Here is a 21964-nt window from a genome sequence, read left to right as displayed (position 1 = left end):
GACATATGTCCAGACATTGCCAACTGCCCTTGCAGGGCTGGGGAAGACGGGAACAGGGCAAGTAAAATCATTCCTAGTTGAGAACCACTGCTCTAGAAATAAATCCCTTACAAAAGTACAGTATTTCTACCTAAAGTTTACACCGGTGCTAATGATGTACATTATTTTATTTTAAAGAAAGTTCCCACTGTCAATTTCACTCATGCATGATGACCTGTGAATTAATTTTGATCGGCAATAATATCCCTCACTCCACCTCTGATACACACAATTGTACTACAAATGAATTTATCTCATCTTGCTTTTGTTTTTCCAAGTGCTTTCACATGCCCTACGTGGTTGAGAACTTTCCGATGAAAGAACGCACAGATGAAGAATTGAAAGAATTAAAGAGAGTTTTGTGGCAAAAGAAGATTGAAACAGAGTGTCTTAAAGTACAATTTTAAATATATATGTGTTTATATAAGAAATGTGTTTTATTTTAGGATCTCCATACAGATTTGAGTTAGGATACAATTTAAGTTTAGAAACTGTTTATATTTTCATTCCTTGTTCATTTGTAGAATATATTTTAATAAATATAGGAGATAAATCTTCATGGTAAATCAAGAAGCCTATAATCTTATACAATACTGACTAGCCCTCAAGTAGGAGGACATACTTTTAAAAAATGAGATTTGAGATTTTGTTCTTGTTCTGGTCAGAAGTTGTCTTTATCTACCCTACCTTTTTATCTTCTTTTATCATGAGGAATTATATTTTTAAATAATTGACCAAAGATGAACAAGTATCTGTTTTGGTAGAATTATGGTTTTCCTGGAGCAATTCCAGCTTTTTGTTTGTTTCAAAGCAGCAACAATCTCTTTCAGACTGCTAGAGAAACACTGCCCCATCAATGTAGTTTCGCCAGAATCTTGCATCCATTCTTTTCCTGAAACATAAGTGAAGATACTTAATTCTTAACAGATACTCACCAGTCCTATGTGAATAAGTTTCTTTGTAAACATGAAAAGAAGATATATTTTTAAATGTTTAGGTACCAAGAAAGATTCAAAATATTTACAAGTAGCTGTCATCCTGACAGAAATATAAATATTACATAGTATCAAGGGCAATTTTCACTCTTCTGACTTATCCAGTTTCTCAGTTTCCAGAGCTTAACTCTTCTGCATGAGTTTCATGTTCCATCCATCACTTTGAATTCAGTTGTTGGCAAGATAATTTAACATCTAAAATGACTGAAATAATTAAGTCATTGCAAAATCGCCCTTTAGAGAATTCTTGTTATTGCATAACTTTTGTCTCACCTTTTTCTATATTTAGTTACGGAAGGAAATTGTAGAGGTTCAGTCTACAATCACCTTGGCTAAAAAGCATCATGAAGAAGAGGATGAAGAAGAGGAAGAAGAAGATACAGCAGTAAAAAATGCCAACTTGCCCAATTACCTGCTTGGCAGTCTGAGTACTGATTTTGGGGTACATGCCTCTTTGTTGTCAAGCCAATTGGAACTTCATTCCAGAGAGGAGAAAATCAACCAAATTATATTACTGAAAGTAAGTGAATTTCTTCTTTATCCTCTAAAATCTCTAAAACGCCCCATGAGGCTTCCTGTAAAAGTTCAAATTGAAATCTAATGCCAGTCAAATGATGTCGTTAAGGTACATCCAGATGGCTAGTGTCCATGTTATTCAAACAGAACTTGTGTACAAGAGTTGCTTTCATCTATTTGGCCTGGGTTCTATGATAACATTTTCTGCCACAAACAAACCATTCATCTACTTATATCTTCCGTAAGCTTAAAGATAAATGTGATCCTTGAAAGCCGTCTTCTAGGTAACTCAGATGTCCATTAGGACCTCTTGTAAGATCAAGATATGATTGCTTATCTATCCCCTTAATCCAAGGAAATACCATTTTCTAAGATTTCCATAACTTTTCTTGTGGGTCTCAGGAATAAGGTACAGCATCCTACAAGCTCTAAGATACTATTCCTTACTCTCCACTGAACAAGTCAGTCTCAGAATACATATACCTACCAAAAGTTTTTAAAAATCCAGTGACTGAGATTGCACCAATGTGGATGGTTCAAAATTTAATGTTGTCAGTTCCTATTCCTAAAAGTCCTCCAACCAAATCTGCAATTTGAGTTCCAACCTCCTATCCTGATACTCTGCTTTCTCTTCCTATTTTTCTCTTCTCTTCTCTTTTCTTCCCCTCCTCTAAGCCCTGAAATTCCTGTGCATTTATATCACTTTTGTTGCTCAGCTTTTGCTGACCCATGCCCTCGGTGTCTCACCTTTCTGCTGTTCAATTAAGGCATTTCCCTACAAGAAGGTAAATTTCAGCCTAAGAGAAATTCTGGTGTCAGCTGTTAAGTTCATTTTTCTACCTACTTTTATGGCTTCATCTTCAGTAGGATAGATATATAGACTGAACACTGATGGTAAAATAAAGGCTACTTTGAGTTGACCATCATTCCACTCAGTAGCACAGGTGGGAGCAATCCAATTGAACCCACTGCCACCTGGGCAATTGGTTGATCTGGCTAGCCCACTTAGGTCCCCTTCCTACCTGAGAATGACCTGACTATATAGAGGAAAAATATTGTGTTGTTGTGCTTTTCTGGGAAATTGTCCAATCTCTATAGGCCATCCTTTCCTTACCACATCTCCCCCAAACACAGTTTCAAAGAAAACTCATTTCCCAATTTAAATACCACATATTGCTTTTTAAATATTCTATGATGGATTTTTTAGAACATATACAAAAGTTGGGAGAATAGCCCAAAGATCTCCAGGTATCCGTCACCTGCTTCAGCATTTATCAACATACCTGCAAATTGAGTTATAGTTTACATTTCAGAAAGTAGATTGCAATTAAGGCTATTGCCTTAATCTTACCCATGATAGGATGTGGCTGTGGATTATTGATCCAATAAATGACTTACTATAAACTGTATTTTAGAAATATTAACTTCTTGATGATTTATAAGGTGATTTTGAAGGAAAATTAAAACTGTAAGACCATGTTACCAGTAAAGATCTATAACATGCAATGTGTTCTCAGTGTCACATTGATATTCTAGGATGTCATTTACAAAGTAAAAACAGCTTTCAACCATGAGTTTGATGCTGCATATAAACAAAAAGAGTTTGAAGTTGCACGTGTGAAGGAAAAAAATGTAAGGATTCAAGAAATTATTTTAGATCTGGACTTGGAAGAAGTGGTCTGGCAACCAGAATTTGATGATTGTGAGAAGCCAGAGAGAACCCTCGTTGTGGAAAACAAAGAGGTACTGGCTAGCTGCATCATCCCTTGCCTCTTCCCTCAGGACATTCTCCCGAGTTCTTTCATATTCATCTCCTCATGGGCACTACTGGAAGCGACTGTATCAGGTGGTATTCTCGGTCACAAGAAACAAAAATGTTGATATTGCTTCAGCAATAATGAGAATTTCTTTCGGAATCCTATGGAATCTAAGGAAGATTTGGATGTCAAGCCTAGAAAGAAGCAGGGACCAAAGACTGAACCTTGTGGGGAATCAAGAAGTCCACTTTCTTTTTCTCTTAGCTTACTTATTTCTGCATTTTACCTTCCTCTAGCAGTTTCTACTTTACTTCTCCTCACCCAAGTGGACAACTGGTCTAAGCTAGAATCTCTTGGTCCCAATATCTCATCTGACCCGGTTAGGTCCAGAGCCAAAAAAGTTTGGGTCACACTGTGGGAGAGAGGCTAACAAAACTCCAGTAATTATCTGGGTCATTAAGGCAGTATGGATCCCAGAGAAAGGGGGTTCAATGGTCAGCCTTTCTTTTTCTTAAGAGGGGTGGGGAGGGGCAGAGGGAGAGAGAAAATCTAAAGCAGGCTTCACGACTAGCTCAAAGGCCAACATGGAGCTCAGTTTCACCAACCTGACATCATGACTGGAGCAGAAATCAAGAGTGAGACATTTAACCAACAGCCCCCACCCAGGTACCCCACTGGTCAGCCTTCTTAAAAGGTGTTTGGCTAGAGGTGGTTACAAGTAAATGCTTAAATAAAACAATTTAAATATAACCATATTTTACTTCTAAAACATAAGAAATACTAGAAAATATTTTTTAAAAGTCCTTGCTCATATGAAACAAGTGTGACTGCTTTGGGACAAAAAAGGTAATAGTATTGCTTAGAAATAATAGCAAACACTTATTCAGTCCCTATTAAAAGCCAGATACAGTTCTAAGTGCCCTAGGTAGATGGAGACTAATTTATCATTATAAGACCTTATAAGATAGGTACTACTATTACCTCTATTTTACAGATAAGGAAACTGAGGCACAGAGAGATTAAGTAGCTTGACCACAGTTACAATGTTAGTAAGTGACAGAGTTGGAATCTGAACCCAAACCTTTATCCTTCAGAGTACATCCTTATCTCTACAGTCTACTGTACTTGCTTAAGGAAATCATTTCTTCCAGAACCAGACTCTTGCCAACCTAAAACTCTGGAGCACAGTAATAACAAGGACCTCACTCTGCAGCTCTCACTGATAATCCTGCTGTGGACAGTTCTTGTATGTGCATAATTTAACTTCACTACACTTGCTTCTTCTGTAATCTCCTCTACATCAGGAGGGTGATCTTGTTACAAGCTAAACTTATGATATCTTTCCCCTGCTTAAACCCCTGCAGCGGCTGCTCATTTCTCTTCAGATAGCAAGTCCCTTTGTGACTGCCTACCACAGCCCCCTTCCTCTTCAGCTGCTCTCACTACTTGCTCTGGGCTGGCCACATTTGCATTCCCATAATTGCTTGAATGTTCCAAGCTATTGACCTTTCAGGGCCCTCATCCAACAGAATTTAGCTTAGAAGACACTCCTTTGAACCCCTCTCTTGCCACCCTAGTCTAAATCAGATCCCTGCTATAATCTCTTTAGTAATGGAGAAGAGCTGTGAGAGTTAATATAGAAGTTATGATTGATTTTTTCAATCCTCTTTAGATCTCATCTTTATTCCAAGATAGGAAACCTGGATGGTTCCTTTATTCTCTTCATACTTTCTAACCTCTTCCTTGGTTTGTGTGGAAGGAAGGTTTGGTTTAAATTTTGTAAAAATAACAGCAGAAAACTACATTTTCTTGTTCAGATTGCAGCTCAGAAAACTCTTAATCCGTGGCTAAAAGGCAGAGCAGAATTGACCATGACCCATGAGATGGAGCAACAGCTTCTGACACAGGTATGCAGTTTTGCTCAAATGTACCTAAGACCCTCTTTCTTTAGGGATACTTGTTGCTAATTTGGTAGAATAGTCTTGTACTTTACTCCACTATAGAAACACATCAAGACATTTGTCATGGTCAGAGGTCCCTGGAATCTCAGTGGCTTCCTTCTCCTCTTCTCTCCATACCACTCACCACCCTCCCCAAATCTAAATGCAGTCATTCTAACATTGGATAGGTGTCTGCCTCTGGTGCCACCAGAGGGCCAGATCTCTGTCTCAGCTGCCCTCCCTGACCCTGGCTCTTTTCCAGGGTCCCGACACAAGGCGCCGAGCCCTGATGGACATGATGGGCGGAGTCCTGGAAGTCAAGAAGGAAGATATTTTGAAAATGGTAAGATTTCTGGACATTCTTATGGAAGGTGGAACAGGGTAGAGAGAGCTACTCAAATTTGATTGTTCTTGTCTATATTAACCCAAGTTTTAGAAATTCTACAGCAACAAATATACAACCTCCCAGGACCTCATAAACATACCACATTGGACAAATAAGAAATTTGAAACCCCAGGCTTGCTTCCCCATCTTACATAAAGCAGATAAAAGAACAAAAACAAGCAACCATAGTGGTTTTGGTCTCTATAAAAAGCAGTGATAACGTTGCATCTGTAATTCTCTGAACAAGAAACATTCCCTTTGATTTCTGTCATAAGTGTTTCTGGAGCTCAGGTGTAGTTCTAGTTTTGAAAATCTCAACACACATCTCTGAACCTGTCACCTAAGAGTCTCTGTACATCCCAAATTACCCATCCTCACTTATGTCACAGAAAAATAGTTGTAACTTTTTCATATCCTTTAATCAAAGTGTCAGGCTATTGTCTTGCCAATGTGAAAAACTGTATCTATAAAGAACTATATACTATTTTTAAAGGGTTCCTTTTTTTAACTGTAATGATAACTCTGAACTTTTACCATACTGCTGTATTTATGTTTGAGCCACAGAGTATGCTTTCCATTTCATCTTCAGGTGATTCCTCAACCTCCTTTCATGGCAAAAGCTGATACTCTGTGGTCTGAAGAGGAGAGGAAACAATTCAAAGACTATGAGAAGAAAGTCAAAGAGTTAAATGAAGAAAGAGATAAGTATAGAAAGGTCAGAGGAGCAAAGAATTAATAAACCCTACCAAGGTTTTGTTTCAATATCTTTTCAAATTAAGTGAAAAGATTCCCTCAGTGTCATTAGTAGTTTAAGAATACTGTTTCAGCCTAAATTTTCAAGAGAACTTGGGGAAGTGGGTAGAAATAAATTTGAAGAGTTAGCACAATTTGAAACAAAAAGAAAAAAAGAAACAAAAAGAATATATTGCAACAGTCACTTTGTTTTCTTTTTAAGTTCTTGTTGATTTCAACATTTCCCACATTGTTACAATTCATTTGGTCCTCCATTCATTGTTCAAATGTTTAAGAACATCCCTTAGAGTATGTTCTAGGCACTACTCTGTGTCTTCTATATCTGTTTGAGTTCAGTAATAACTCCTGCTTGATGTCTTCTCAATCCCAAGGAGAGGACTTGACAGAAGAAGGACAATCAATAGCAAATACTTTACAGTTCTCACTTGAGATATTTGCAAGGTAGTTCTCCTACCGTTATCTCTTTGCATCACAAAGAAACATTCCCACATTAAAATTGCTTACAATTATAATAGAGATATAAAAGCTGATGGTGTACAGATAAAAATATCTATTACTCTGTGAAGAAGGTAAAATCATGCCATCGTTGGAGGCAGGACACTTCGTCAGCTTTATAGTAGCTATATCTCATGAGCAACTTCTTTGAACCTATTGTTACCCTATTCCCATTTTTATTCACTGCAAACCTCTAACAGTGCTCTAACATTTCATCCAAAGATAGTATTTGCAGAAAAGCCAAAATGATCAGTCTTGAATGCAGTAAAAATTTCAAGCAGTTAGGGAGTCTAGGTGGTGGCATTTGTTCCTTGGTCTTGTGTTGTGAAATAGTCTGCTGCCTACACTCTCACCTCCCTGCTCCTTGGTCGTCCTCAGTGGGTAAAAGCCCGCCTTGACTAAAGCCCTAGTCAGCGTTTTCTGCACCTGCACCATGCAGTGGGGAGAGAAAATACACTGACCGCTTTCCCTCTAATGACCTTAGTCTTTATTGGGTCCTTCTCAGCGCAAACTCTAGTTCCCTCCCCCCACTTGGATAGGGGCTCTCTCTCTCTCTCTCTCTTAAATAAATAAATAAATATTTTTAAAAATAAATATAAATTTATAGCTTTCTACTTACCTACTGTGTGCTTAGCTCTGCATCTTGGTGGAATCTCAGAAAAGGGGGGGCAGGTAGACAGAGTGGGTGGGACTTTTTTCCCCTGATACAGTTATTTTGGAGACAACATATACTGAAAACAAGAACAAGTATATGTGTTATGTCTGTATCCGCCTATATCTAATGTATGTTTCTATCTCTGTCTCTACCTATATATCTACATACTCAGTCTTTTTTTCCTTAAAATCTAAAAACTTCCATTAAGATAGGTCATGGCTTAAAAAAAAAAAAAATCAAGATTATTTTTTAGAGCCAGATTGTGTACCTGGAAATTTCTGTCTTAAGGAGGAAGTCAGAATTTTCTAGAAAGATTTGCTGTGATGTGTTTTTTTTTTTTAATTTATTTATGATAGTCACAGAGAGAGAGAGAGAGAGAGAGAGAGGCAGAGACACAGGCAGAGGGAGAAGCAGGCTCTATGCACCCGGAGCCTGATGTGGGATTCGATCCCGGGTCTCCAGGATCGCGCCCTGGGCCAAAGGCAGGCGCCAAACCGCTGCGCCACCCAGGGATCCCTGCTGTGGTTTGTTTTACTAGGCTTATCTCTGCCTGCACCATTAGCCATGACCAGTTATTTCCTTTTTTTTTTTCCTAGTATAATCTTTTTAAAGCAAAAATCTCAGACTCACAATACATTAAACAGATCCAAGTGGAACATCTCTGGTTGAAGAGGGTAGAGGGCCCAGGACACTTCACAAGGCCTGTTCTTCCCCAGCCCCTCCCTTGCAGCAAAATGTGAACACCCCTTCCTTGGACCATTTGATTTTCCTAAATGTTAACTTTGCGATTGGCTTCCTTTCAGTCGTTAGAAGCAGAAATGAAGAAACTTCAAAACTCCATTCAAGAAAGCACACAGAATTTTGATGAACATTTGAAAAGACTCTTTGAAAGAAGAGTGAAGGCAGAAATGGTTGTTAACCAGGTAAATAAAAGCTTTAGTTACACGACCTTTTCTTTTAAGGAGCCTCCAGGGCTTCTCTTTGTTCTTAGGAAAAAGACCAACACCCTTTCTGGCACCGTGGTCCTGCTTCAGCCTCACCTGCCACACTTCTTCCTCTGGTACCCTGACCACACCAGTATGCCCCTTCCTCCCAGCTCTGCCTCCTGGCCTGCATCTACTCATCTGTCAAGTCCCAGCTCACAGGCCAGTTCCTCAGACTAGGTTAGAGCTTCCCAGTATATGCTCAACTCTTTAACTTTCTGTTACTTACTGCAACTGAATTTCAATTTACATTAGATAACTTTTTAATGCTCCCAAAACTGTAAGTTCCTTGAAGTCTGTCTTTTTCATCCCTGTATCTTCAGCAACTAGCAAAGGGCTAGGCTCATACTATGTCTTAAATACATGAATAATCTACCTGCCCCAAAAAATCCAATGAAAAATCTGGTTTAATCTGATTCAGCAGTAGGAATATAAATGAAGTGTACAGTAACTAGAAGCAAGAAAACCAAAGAGGGAAGCCTTTAAATTCTGAGGGAAGGATCCCTGAGTGGCTCAGTGGTTTAATGCCTGAGGTCCCAGGATCGAGTCTCACATCGGGCTCCCTGCATGGAGCCTGCTTCTCCCTCTGCCTGGGTCTCTGCCTCTCTCTCTTTCTGTGTCTCTTATGAATTAAAAAAAAAAAAAAAAATAGATTCAACAAATGATAATCATTGCAACTAACTAAAATCTACCAAAGTTGTTTAAATTTGTGAATTGGTGATATTTTAAAAAGAAAAATGCCTATCGTTCACCTTCAGAGGATAAAAGCCAATTTATTATGTAAAAACTGATAAAGGGAAAGCATCATGTATTGATTCTGCCTTCCTATATAAACTGTACCACTAGGTAACTATACTGCAGACAAGGAGAGGCATCTGTTTATTTATAAAAGAATTTTAGTAAGTGAAAAGGGAACAATAAAAATAGAATACCACCATTTTGCAACTCTTCATAGATAATGGACCTAGATATGGAGTGTCTACAGTTACTAACAAAAAAGGCAGACACCCTAATATTATTGTGTCCTGATCAAAGAACATAGTATCACCTACAGTATTGCCAAAAGAATCAAACATGGGTCTGATCAAGCCTCTGATCAGCTGCCAGTTTTCAGAAAGCACATGAGATGAAGGATACTGAGGAACTCACCATTATGTATGCAGATAGCAAAACCCAGACAAGGTAAAACTACAAATAAATGTGAAGAGAGGAAAGAGGTGGAAGGGAACCAATGGATTATAAGAGATTTTTTAAATGTGACAATTTTTTTTTATTTTTTTTAATTTATTTATGACAGTCACACACACAGAGAGAGAGAGAGGCAGAGACACAGGCAGAGGGAGAAGCAGGCTCCATGCACCAGGAGCCTGACGTGGGATTCGATCCCGGGTCTCCAGGATCGCGCCCTGGGCCAAAGGCAGGCGCCAAACTGCTGCGCCACCCAGGGATCCCAAAATGTGACAATTTTTTTAATGGGCAGGTTATGCTATTGTGTCTAGAGAGCTATACCTGGGTGATAAAACCTTAAAGAAACACAAGGGAGTGATTACTGTGAATGTCAGGAATGTGGTTATCACTGGGCTTAAGATTGTGAAGGGGACACACATAAGAGGGCTTCTGGGATGGGAAGGTTCTATTTCCCGAACAGTGTAGTAAATGCAAGGGTGTTTCCCTTTGCAATAACTCATTAAACTATACATTGTCTTATGTATCTTTCAGTATATATGTTTTATCTTATAAGGAAAAAGGTAAAATAACTGAGTAGTTGGTGCCTCAGTCTGTATTTCCTTTTTCTTAAAAAGGATTTCTCTTAAAAAAAAAAAAAAAAAAGGATTTCTCTTATTTGTAAACCTGTTTGATGAGAGTCCAGTCTGACCCTCAGTAGAAAATCCATTCTCAGTGCACCTGGGTAGCTCAGTCAGTTGAACATGTGCCTTCGGCTCAGATCATGATCCCGGGGTCCTGGGATCAAGCACCGCATCAGGCTCCCTGCTCAAGAGGAGTCTGCTTCTCCTTCTCCTTCTGCCTGCCACTCCTCCTGCTTCTTCTCCCTTGTCAAACAATAAATAAAAATCTTTTTTAAAAAAATCCCTTCTCAAATAGACATAGTGATCATTTTCTCCACCTGTTAAAATGTTTCTACAGGAGGAATTGAAAATAAATAATCTTGTATATTCTTTACTGTTGGATGAAGAAATAAACTCCAGAGAAGCATTTCTGAACAACTACCTTGCAAGGAAGCAGGAGGAGAAAGTAAGAATAGTATTTGATAGCTTGAGTACAAGTATTTTCTAATAGACATGCTCCTTGTTTAACAAGCTCTCAGAGGCACCTGGGTGGCTCAATGGGTAAAGCACCTGCCTTCAGCTGGGGTCATGATCTTGGGGTCCTGGAATCGATCCTGAATCAGACTCTGCACTCAGCACAGAGTCATCTTGTTCCTCTCCCTTTGCTCCTCCCCCTGCTCATGCTCACTTGCTCTCTCAAGTAAATATTTTTTTAAAAAACAAGAGCTCACACACCTAGACCCTTCCTTCCTTTCACATACCTCTCAGCTGCATGTGTTCCTTGGCTCCCTGTCAAGGACTTGGCTCCAGGGTCAGGTGAAAGCACCCGCTCTTATCTGTTCATGCAGGAAGTTATATGATTCTGCATCTGTAATAATTTACTCAAAAGAATCATGAGACTTTCATATAACATATGATTTTATAAAATGAGACAATATAGCTTCATGGTTGAAAGGACGTACTTTTAACCACTGGCTGGCTGTGGGACTGTGGGACCTTGGACAGAACATATAACCTTTTAAGCTCTTTGTAAGCTCCTCTCTGGGGATATCGTTCTCCCTGGATCACTTGGAACCCTAAGGTTTGCTGAACATGTAAGTAACATGTTAGCTTATAGAATGAAAAGCTGTCATATTCTGGAAAACTCTAGTAAATAGCACGAATAGATATGTTTCATTAAAGACACAATGAATGCAAAATGCTTGTCACATAATTTTTAAAGATGTCATTTTTTATTAGTAGTATTAATAAAGAATATTTACAAATGAATGATTTAAAGTATCATATATATGGCATATGAACTTAGTTTTTGCTAAAAGCCCATTAAATAGCATATGCAAAGCACCTTCTGAATGCAGCCCTATTCATAGCAACCTTGCAAGGTACTGGAGTTCTTCCAGAAGTGAGGAGACCATCTTAGAGAGGCTACTAACATGTCTAAGTCACCCATTAGAATCTGAAACAGCAAGACTTGGAAATGCTTATTCAGAGCTTGATACATATAATAAGGAATCGGCCACCATCACTTGTATTTGGCAGACTCTCAAAGGTAGGCAGGGGGTTGGGAAAGCTTTATAATGGAATGAGGAGAGAGCTTCAGATGCACCCTGATTAGAAATCGTTGGCATGAAAGGGCACTCGACTCAGGTCGTGATTCTGGGGTCCTGCGATCAAGCTCCATGGGGCTCCCTGCTCAATAGGGAGTCTGCTTCTCTCTGTCCCTCTGCTACTGCCCTGCCCCCTTCCCCGCCCCCCCCCCCCCCCCCCCCCGCCCCGGACAGGTGTTCACTTGCTCTCTCTCTCTCTCTCTCTGTGAAATAAAGTCTTAAAAAAATAATAAGTTGTTGGCACAAGGAAGTCAGGGGCAAGTTAATTAGAAGACAGGCAACCTATGTGATTAATTTGCGGAGCATATTCAGCTTTCTCTGTTTGGTCCTAAGCCGGAAATGGTGGCAAAAATTAGGAAAGTTGAAAGTTATTAATCAAATCCTGACAGTCTGGGACTGATTGCTGCTGAGGATATGGTTTGGTTTCCTGGCTAGTTGCTACATGGGTTGTGGGTCAGAGTTCTATTTGTATATATGGTCTGGCCATTGCCTGTTTATATATTCAGTCTGTCAGAAGCCAGGCCCATATGAATCCCAAGACTGCAGTTTTATCATCATACTTCTCTGCTCCATAGTCACACACTCACATAGCGGGCTGTACTTAGAAACAGGTGATTAGATGTTTGTTCTTTCAAAGTCTCCAATTGATTAACTTTCTGCTATGTTATCTATAATGGATATTACACTGACATATTTATCTTGTACTAGGAAATTTCTAATTTTTAGCATCCCCAATATTTTTGTTTATCCTGAAAAACTCAGTTCCAATGACCTATTCTTGATGTTATTATAGAACCAGTCTTCAGAGGCCATCCAGAAATCCAGAGAAGACCTTGATGTGTACAAGGAAAACTATGACAACTTATTGGCAGAAGATAAAGTGAGAGCTATTATGTTACCCACTTACCAATGCAGTAGAGATGCTGCTTAGATTTGGGGAAGATTCACAGGGATATAATTTAATTTCCTCATAGATTCCCCCCGCCCCCCGCTTATAATTCTCAGTTATCAGTGAATTTCATTCTGAGCCATTGCTATTTCTGATAATCACTGTGGAAAATAAATTTTTATAAATTTCTCTGGTTTAAATTTTCTCTTGTACAAAAGAGAGAGAGAAGTCACCAAGACCTTAGGGCTTCTCAGACTTTAAGTTGCAGTCCTCACTAGTTGGTCAAGAAATCAAGTTAGTAGACAATGACCAGAATTTTTTTTATTTAATTCCAGTATAATTAGTGTATAGTCTTATATTAGTTTCAGATGTATAATGTAATGATTCAACAATTCTATGTATTACTTAGTTCTATATATTACACATGATAAAGTGTACTCTTAATCCCCATTACCTATTTCACCTAATCTCCCTTCTCACTTCCCCTGTGGTAACCATCAGTTTATTCTCTATATTTAAGAGTATGGTTTTTTGTGTATCTCTTTTTTTCTTTGTTCATTTGTTTCTTAAATTCATGGGATATTTGCCTTTCTCTGACTGACTTACTTCACTTAAGCATTATACTCTGTAGGTCCATCTGTGTTTTTTGCAGATGGCAAGATTTCATTCTTTTTATGGCTGAGTAAATATTCCAACATATATATTTACATATATATATATATATATATATATACACACACACACGTATATATGATGTAATATACACATATTACATCGTCTTTATCCTTCTATCTATCGACGGGCACTTGTGTTGCTTCCAAAATTTGGCTATTGTAAATAATGCTGTGGTAAACATAGGGGTGCATGTATCTTTTTGAATTAGTGTTTTCATATTCTTCAGGTAAATACCCAGTAGTTGAATTACTGGATCATATGTATGATGAGTAGTTTTATAATGTAAAAGAATAAGATAGAAAAACATAATAGAATAGAATAGAATAGAATAGAATAGAATAGAATAGAATACCTTGCATATTTTGCATACGGGTATTATTTTGTTAAATTTTAGTTCTGAATGATTTCTAGAACCTTATATGAAATAATATTTATAATTCACAGAGGTACTTCCTATTCAAAATGAATCTTTGATAAATCCTTGTATAGTGAGTGATCACCCTTAAACAAGTCTACTTTATAAATCAAATTTTCATGGATTTTTTAAAACAAAGTCATTCAACCCTATATTTTGAAGAGTATTGTCAACAAAGAAAGGGCTTCTTTTTTTTTAATAAATTTATTTTTTATTGGTGTTCAATTTACCAACATACAGAATAACACCCAGTGCTCATCCCATCAAGTGCCCCCCTCAGTGCCGTCACCCATTGCCCCCCACCCCCCGCCCTCCTCCCCTTCCACCACCCCTAGTTCGTTTCCCAGAGTTAGGAGTCTTTATGTTCTGTCTCCCTTTCTGATATTTCCCACACATCTCTAAAGAAAGGGCTTCTGAACAAAGTTGCAATCCAAGCAATGATATGTCTGTTCTTAGGTTCTGGATCGCAGCTTTAAAAAAGAATTTTCTGAAATTCCCAGTCATCAGGTGGATATACTCTACAAACTTTTTAAACGCCGACCAAGGTTTGTTTCTTCTTTGCTATCATTTTTTGAGAAAAAAAGTTCATAAATGAAGAGGAGTGTTATTAGATTTTGGCTTTTTCAGTCCCAACTAGATGGAAATATTCAGTATAACATCTTTTGTGTGAAAATGTTCAAGTGTCTTTATCATGACTCAGGGGTTTTTTTAGATTATTCTTACATCTTAAAGTAAGCAATGAAGAAAAATAATTTCATTTTTCTGAAAACTAAGTATCTAGGTAAGCACTGTACTATCATAGTGCTATGAAAGTAGTTCCTCTTAAGACATAGATGGCATACAGATCTATAATTTTTCCCAAGATTTGTACTAGCAAATATGACGCTCTTGTAGTATGAATTAGAATTACATGTAAAAGGCTTCCAGAACAAATAAGTTTGGGGAAATACTAGGTTAAAAGAAAAAGTTAAGCAGTTTACTGAAGAATTTCTCTTTGTTTTTGGCCTTTGGATCTCCATGTATAAAAAATAGAGAGGTGGCTCAATCAGTTAAGCATCTGACTCTTGATCTCTGCCCAGGTCATGATCTCAGGGTCACAAGATCTAGCCCCTAGTCAGGCTCAGTGCTGAGCATGGAGCCTGCTTAAATTCTTCCTCTCTCTCTCCTGCTGCCCCTCCCCTGCCCCACTCCTGTGCTCTCTCTCTCTTAAAAAAAAAAAAAAAATAGAGTAAGCAGTATTTTCCAAACATATTTGACCACTTAGACATCTCAAGTGATTGTGTTCATGACAAAGTTTGGAAAATGCCAGTATAAATGACTGAAAATAATCATTATCAAAAAGGGTTCTAAAATATCTGGGCTTTTTTTTTTTTTTTAAGATTTTATTTATCTATTCATGAGAGACACATACAGAGAGGCAGAGAGAGAAGCAGGCTCCATGCAGGAAGCCTGACACGGGACTCAATCCCAGGTCTCCAGGATCAGGCCCTGGGCTGAAGGCAGTGCTAAATCACTGAGCCACTGGGGCTGCCCCTAAAATATCTGGATTTTATACTGAGAGTAGCATTAGAATTTATTTCACATATTTCCAAATTTTTACAAACTCAAATTTCCATAATTCTCAATCAAAGGTAAGCTAGAAATCATGGAACTGGTCACAAAAGTGTAGGCTTATTTGTGTCTAAGATACAAACTCGTTCTCTCACCTTTAACAGGTTATATGCAATCCAGGAAATTCAATCTAGAACATGCCTCATATCTTGGTTTCCCTATTTTTAAAGGAGTGAATCATAATAAGTCTTAATGAAGAAAGAAGGAACACTTCCCACATATTGGGAGGCAGCAGTGGAAAAATTATAAGCTTCATTGTCAAACATAATTAGCTTCTAACTCTATCATCTATCAGACCTGGGGTCTTGGATCAACAGACTTCCCAGACTTCCCTCATCTAGAGAAAGAGGATACAATAGTAACTCACAGCATATTGTAAAGCATCTTGATAGTGAGTGCCCAGTACAAATCTTTGTACATTTCTTTCCTTCCCAACGAGAGCCCAGGGAAACAAAACTATTCTATTAATGTAGATTTTTAAAGGTGCTTCTCTAGTTCAGTTTATATCTGAAATACTCCAGGCTAATCTCATCTGCAACAAGGATACTAGCAGAGGATATGTGGGACATAACCACGGAATATCCACACTCCTCTTGGGCATGTACTTGCCTTCTTAAAATACACGGAAGGGAGACTTCTTTAGTGCAGGTAAAGCTGCCAGTGCTGACAACAGTTAAGGACATCGATACTCCAGCCAAGGTCACATTCTGAGCATCCAGAAGTATGGAAGAAGGTCAAAGTGGATGCTTTTCTCTTTGGAATAATCCACCTACCAGCCTCCACTTGCCAAAAGAAAGTGTCATGCAATGTCGTACTGATGCTAAGAGTTGTATCATTTAACATTGATTTCTTGTGTGTGAGAATATGAAAGGTTGATGGGTTTTTATTGCTAATACCAGGATTCACAAACAGAAAATTCACTTAGACACAGCCAGTATTGTGCCTTTTGGAGAGAGACCAGAATCTGGGAAATTGAGTAAGGATACATTTGCCCAGTTGATGAAAGCCATGGATGACTTGGACAATATTAATAACATGCCAGAAGGCTTGGACCCTTCGGTCTGGGAACATTTCTGCATGACCAGACGAGCGAAAGTGGAAAATGAGCAGAAGGTATATAATAACATTTTATTATATTCAATTTCATTTCATTTCAGTGTACTAATATCAAATATATAGTTTATGTTGATCAATGCTTCCAGAAATTCTAATTATTTAGGTTTTCCTGCTAGGATAGTAGTTAGTAATGTTAGTAAAATGATGAGATAAAATATTAACCTTAGAGGTATTGAGGGCTAAGTATAGGTCTATACTTATAGGTCCATGCTGTCCAAAATGGTGGCCCCTGGGCACATGTGGTTTCTGTTTATTTGAAATAATGTGGCCAGATTAAGACACGTTATAAGTAGAAAATATATATGGATTTAGCAGTCTTAGTATGAAAAAGGAATGGAAAATGTCTCAATATTTTTTATATTCATTACAGTTGAAGTCATAATGTTTGGGATATATTGTATCAAATAAAATATATTAGTGAAATTAATTTCACCATTTCCTTTCACTTTTTATAATGTGGCTTCAGCAAAATTGAAAATTAAATACATGGCTCGCATTTATGGCTCTTGTGTTTCTCTTGGGCAGCACTGTTGTAGATACAACTTCCCTTCTCTCTGCCCTGGTCTTGAGTTGTCCTCATCCCTTTTAGCATAGATTAGAATTATATTTCACTAGAACCTACTTTACATTTGCTAGAATACTTTTTTTAATGTGGCAAAGGTAATAATTTGAGAATGTATTAATTGGGAAAAGATTCCTTCTTCTTGCTATTTCTTGACCTCCCTTTGCCTCCTCTCCGCAAAATTCCCTAAATTCAGTGCCACAAGCATCAGCATGGCATATTTTTGCTGAGGAATCTATGATTTTATCATTTTATCTAAGATGACAAGAACAAATTTTAAGATAAGATATAAGGAAAATTACAGTTTCTTGCATATTTGTTTTTTAGTGAGAAGCAAATATAATATTTTTCAAATTATTCATGGAATGTGCCATGTAAGTTTTAGGTATCTTATATTACATAATGGCAGGGATTTAAATTCGTATTAATCTCCTAGAAAAATGGGCTTTCTAAAGCTTTGTATCTAAGTTAAAACATGTATGCTTTCTAAAGTTCTTTAAAATTAGTTTGCTTTTATTTCTAAAGCCCCATATGCTCTGAGATGTTTGTGGTTTGGTTCCTTTAGGTAAAACAGAAAGCGGCTGGCTTAATGGAAATGATGGCTTTCCTCCAGAGGAGAACAGAAGATGATGAGAAGTTGCAACAGGAAATTGAAAAAGTGCTCCATGAACTCACGGTGTAATTTGAAACTTTCATTCATGTACATTCACACAGAGTCTAAGGACTAAGTCTAGGACTAAGTTAGATTGTGTTGTCATGGGGCAGAAAGCCTACTTGCTGGTTTACAGCTGGTATGGGCTGGTCTCTCTTGCTGAGCTTTATAAATTCTATTTGAAAAAGTGCATTTTGTTACAGAAGACCTTACTTCAGAATGGAACTTACCTACGGGTTCCATTGCTCTTATTAGAAACAGGCAAGTGTTGGGAAAATCTTACTATTTTTAACCTGCTCCTTCCCCATAAAAATACAAAGACCTTGTTCCTGCTAGTCAGCACTTTGGGGCTCAAGGCACACAAGAAAACGCTGTGGAAGACTAAGCAGACATCCAATAAGTTCCCATGTAGACAACGAACCAGCTAATATTTTTTTAAGAGAGCTTTGTTGTATTTTGCTGAGTGATTGGGATACTGCTGTAAGTCCTTGCTTCACTTCTTCCATATTTGCAACCACTTTGATAAATGGTTCTCTGATGCTCCCAAATTCATCATTATACATCATCCTCAGATCTAGACTATAAGGAGGAATGGGACTTAGCAAGAAATACATAGAAGTAGCATGCAGGTTAAACATTGTTAATAAAATATCAGAAGTCAATACATAAAGTCAGAACTTTAATAAATATATTTGGTAGCATCTCAATTTTTTCTACTTGCAACCAAAATTATATGAATCTTTTCTTAATCATAAAGCAAAAACTTTACTAATGTATTTTTGCCCATACCATTCTTTGAGCAGCCCAAGTGTTATTCATAGCAACAAGAGGAGGTATCATAAAGACCTCCAAGAAAGCTCATCATCAGGAAAAGATGTTCTGCATTAATCTCCAGTAGGTTTTCCTTCAGCTTAAGTTTGAAATTTAAGCTGAAAATTAAGTTTGAATTTTATGTTCTCAGATAATAGGTCAAATTTGAAATATATTACAACTACTTACTTTGAAGTCTTTTCAATGTAGATTGCAGGAGGAGAAAGTGAGATTCCAGTTGAATTTGACAATCCAAATTCTCCTTAAACAAGGACAAGTGGAGCTGGAAAATTTTCAGTTATTACTAGAGTATCCTGATGCTATTCTCATCAACAAGAGCATAATTGAAGACTTGAATTCTGTGATTCGGGTAATTATCATTTTTAATGGAGAAGAAAGCCAACATACCACCTGCTGTACCAAATTTGTTCATTATTCTCCCATTTCTGTGATAAATAATTTTCATTCAGTTAAATCAGTGATTCCTAACCCTGGCTGTATATTAGAATCACCTAAAGAACTTTATGAATGTGTCCAGGCCCCACCCCTAGGCATAGTATTTTTTAAAGCTCCCAGATGATTCTAAGGTATAAAAAGTTCAGAACTACAAAGTTAAATGTTCAATCTAATATGCCATCATTTTGTTAAGCTCAGTCTACTTACCTAATTTTAGATAAGATTATATAATTGATTTCAGACCTTGCTTATTTTCTAATATAAGTATTTAATGTTATAAATTTCTCTCTAAGCACCATTTTAGCTGTATTATGCAAATTTTGACATTTTGTGTTTTCATTTTCTTTCCATTTAAAATATTTTCTAATTTCCCATGTAACTTCTTTTTTGATTCATGGGCTATTTAGAAGTGTGTTATTTAATTTCCAAATATTTGGAGATTTTTTACTATGTGGGAATTACATACTAATGTTGTCATATATTTTACTTTATGCAAACGCTCTACGCCCACAAAACATTGCCATCATTTTGCTTTAGAATAATTATCATTTAGAGTGATGAAAAATAAGAAAAAAGCGTTTTCTATTTCCTTCCATTTTCACTATGTCAAGAGATCTTTCTTTGTGTGGATTAAATGGTGTGTCTTGTACTGTAATCTTCTGCTTAAAGAACCTTTAACTGAATTGCAAGTCTGCCTGTAATGAATTCTCTTAAGTTTATCTTTATCTGAAATTGTCTTTGATTCACCTTCATTGTTGATTGTTTGCCAGGTTCCCTGGATTGGCAGGGTTTTTCCTCTTCTTTCATCCCTTTCACTTTAAAGGTGTTCATTTTCTTCTGACTTAAGAGTTTCTAACAAGCAGACTACTGTCTACTTTTAAATCTTTATTACTTTTTTTTTTTAAGATTTATTTATTTATTCATTCAGAGAGCGAAGAGAGAGGCAGAGACACAGGCAGAGGGAGAAGCAGGCTCCATGCAGGAAGCCCGACATGGGACTACGTGGGACTGGATCCTGGGTCTCCAGGATCACACCCCGGCCTGCAGGCGGCGCTAAAGCGCTGCACCACCGGGGCTGCCCTCTTTGTTCCTTTTAATGTAATATGTCTGCCTTTGAGATTTTCTCTTTGTCTTAGTTTTCAGCAATTTGAGCATATATCTAGGAGTGTGTGTATCTGTATACAGTCCTTTTAACATACTGCTGGCTTTGGTTTGCTAATATTTTATTGAGGACTTCTGCATCTATGTTCATCAGGAATATGGGCCTGTAATTTTCTTTTCTTGTGGAGTAATGCTGGTCTTGTAAAATGAGTTTGGAAGTATTTCCCTCCTCTTCTATTTTTACAAGGAGTTTGAGAAGAATTGGTATTAATTCTTCTTGGAATATTTGGTAGAATTCACCAATGGAGTCTTCTGGTCTTGGGCTTTTTATTTTGTTGGGAGGTTCTTAAATTCTGCTTCAGTCTTTAGTTAGTATAGTTTATTCAGATTTTTCTGTTACTCTTTGAGTCAGATTTTATAGTTTGCGTGTTTCTAGACTTTTTCAATTTCATTTAGGTTTATCTAATTTGTTGGCATACAATTGTTCACAGTATTTTCTTATATTCTTATTGAATTTTGTAAGGTTAGTAGCAATGTCCTTAATTTCATTTCTGATTTTAGCAAATTGAGTCTTTTCTCCTTTTCCTTATTCTAGCTAAAGATTCGTCAATTTTGATTTAAAAGATTTTGGTTTCATTTATTCTCTCTGATCTCCTACTTTCTATTTCATTTATCTCTTCTAATCTTCCTATTTCCTTCTAATGGCTTTGAGTTAAATTTGGTCTTCTTTTAATAATCTTATAAGGTATAAAGTTAGATTATTGATTTGAGATCATTCTCCTTTTTTAACATATATGCTTACAGCTATAAATTTCCCTCTCAATACTGCTTTTGATGCATCTCATAAGTTTTGGCATGTTATGTTTTCACTTTCATTCATGTTGAAGTATTTTCTAATATCCCCTGTTATTTCTTCTTTGACCTATTATATTTTAAAATGTGTTATTTAATTTCTATGTATTTGTGAATATTCCACTTTTCCTTCTATTATTGATTTCTAGTTCCATTCCCTTGTGGTCAGAACAGATGTTTTGTCTTATTTCAAAATTTTCTAGATTTCTTCTAAAATCTATTAGGATTCATTTTATCACCTAACATATGGTCTATATTTGAGAATGTTCCATTTGCACTTTCAAAGAATGTGTATTCTGTTGTTATTGAGTGTGGTGTTCTGTGTATGTCTCTTAGGTCTAATTAGTTTATAGTGTTCAAATCCTCTATTCCCTTATTGATCTTCTATATACTTGTTCTATCCATTATTGAAAGTGGGATGGTGAAATCTCTAATTTTTTTTCTATTATGGAACTAGTTCTTCAATTCTATTGGCTTTTGTTTCATATATTTTGGGGCTCTCTTCTTAAAATATATGTGTTTATAATTGCTATATCTTCCTAGAGCATTAGCCTCTTATCAGCAAATAATGTGCTTGTCTGATATTAGTATAGGCACCCCAGCTGTCTTTTGATTACAATTTGCCCAGATGATATCTTTCCATCCTTTCATTTTCAACCTATTTGTGTCACTGAATCTCAAGTTCTCTTCTGGACAGAGTATTATTGGATCATTTTTTAAATTGATTGTGCCTCTCTCTACCTTTTAATTATAGAGTTTAATCCACTTATATTTAAAGTAATTGCTAGTAAAAACAAAAAGGACTTTACTATTTTGTTATTTGTTTTCTATCATATTTTCTGGTTCCTCAATCCCTCCATTATTGCCTTCTTTTGTATATGGTTGATATTTTTGCAGAGTACCATTTTGATCC

The 21964-nt window shown here is 37.0% G+C and overlaps 1 protein-coding gene across 3 annotated transcripts in view; it reads left to right on the top strand.

Annotated features, from left to right (window-relative positions):
* The window catches only part of CFAP43 (cilia and flagella associated protein 43), a 111529-nt gene that overhangs the window by 82615 nt on the left and 6950 nt on the right, over nucleotides 1-21964 (top strand). For 2 of the 3 annotated variants that reach the window (XM_038578718.1, XM_038578719.1), the window contains 13 exons: nucleotides 318-434; nucleotides 1324-1554; nucleotides 3087-3293; nucleotides 5125-5214; nucleotides 5510-5590; nucleotides 6222-6347; nucleotides 8339-8458; nucleotides 10664-10771; nucleotides 12706-12792; nucleotides 14348-14436; nucleotides 16402-16615; nucleotides 17746-17858; nucleotides 18853-19012. In XM_038578718.1, the coding sequence (XP_038434646.1) occupies nucleotides 318-434; nucleotides 1324-1554; nucleotides 3087-3293; nucleotides 5125-5214; nucleotides 5510-5590; nucleotides 6222-6347; nucleotides 8339-8458; nucleotides 10664-10771; nucleotides 12706-12792; nucleotides 14348-14436; nucleotides 16402-16615; nucleotides 17746-17858; nucleotides 18853-19012 (1743 nt within the window). The remainder of the gene's footprint in view (nucleotides 1-317; nucleotides 435-1323; nucleotides 1555-3086; nucleotides 3294-5124; nucleotides 5215-5509; nucleotides 5591-6221; nucleotides 6348-8338; nucleotides 8459-10663; nucleotides 10772-12705; nucleotides 12793-14347; nucleotides 14437-16401; nucleotides 16616-17745; nucleotides 17859-18852; nucleotides 19013-21964) is intronic. The other variant, XM_038578720.1, reaches the window with a different exon arrangement.

This window comes from Canis lupus, chromosome 28 (assembly GCF_011100685.1).
Source record: "Canis lupus familiaris isolate Mischka breed German Shepherd chromosome 28, alternate assembly UU_Cfam_GSD_1.0, whole genome shotgun sequence".
Lineage (NCBI taxonomy): Eukaryota > Metazoa > Chordata > Mammalia > Carnivora > Canidae > Canis > Canis lupus.
Note: the sequence above shows the minus strand (reverse complement) of the source record. Positions and strands in the feature narration are given on the sequence as shown.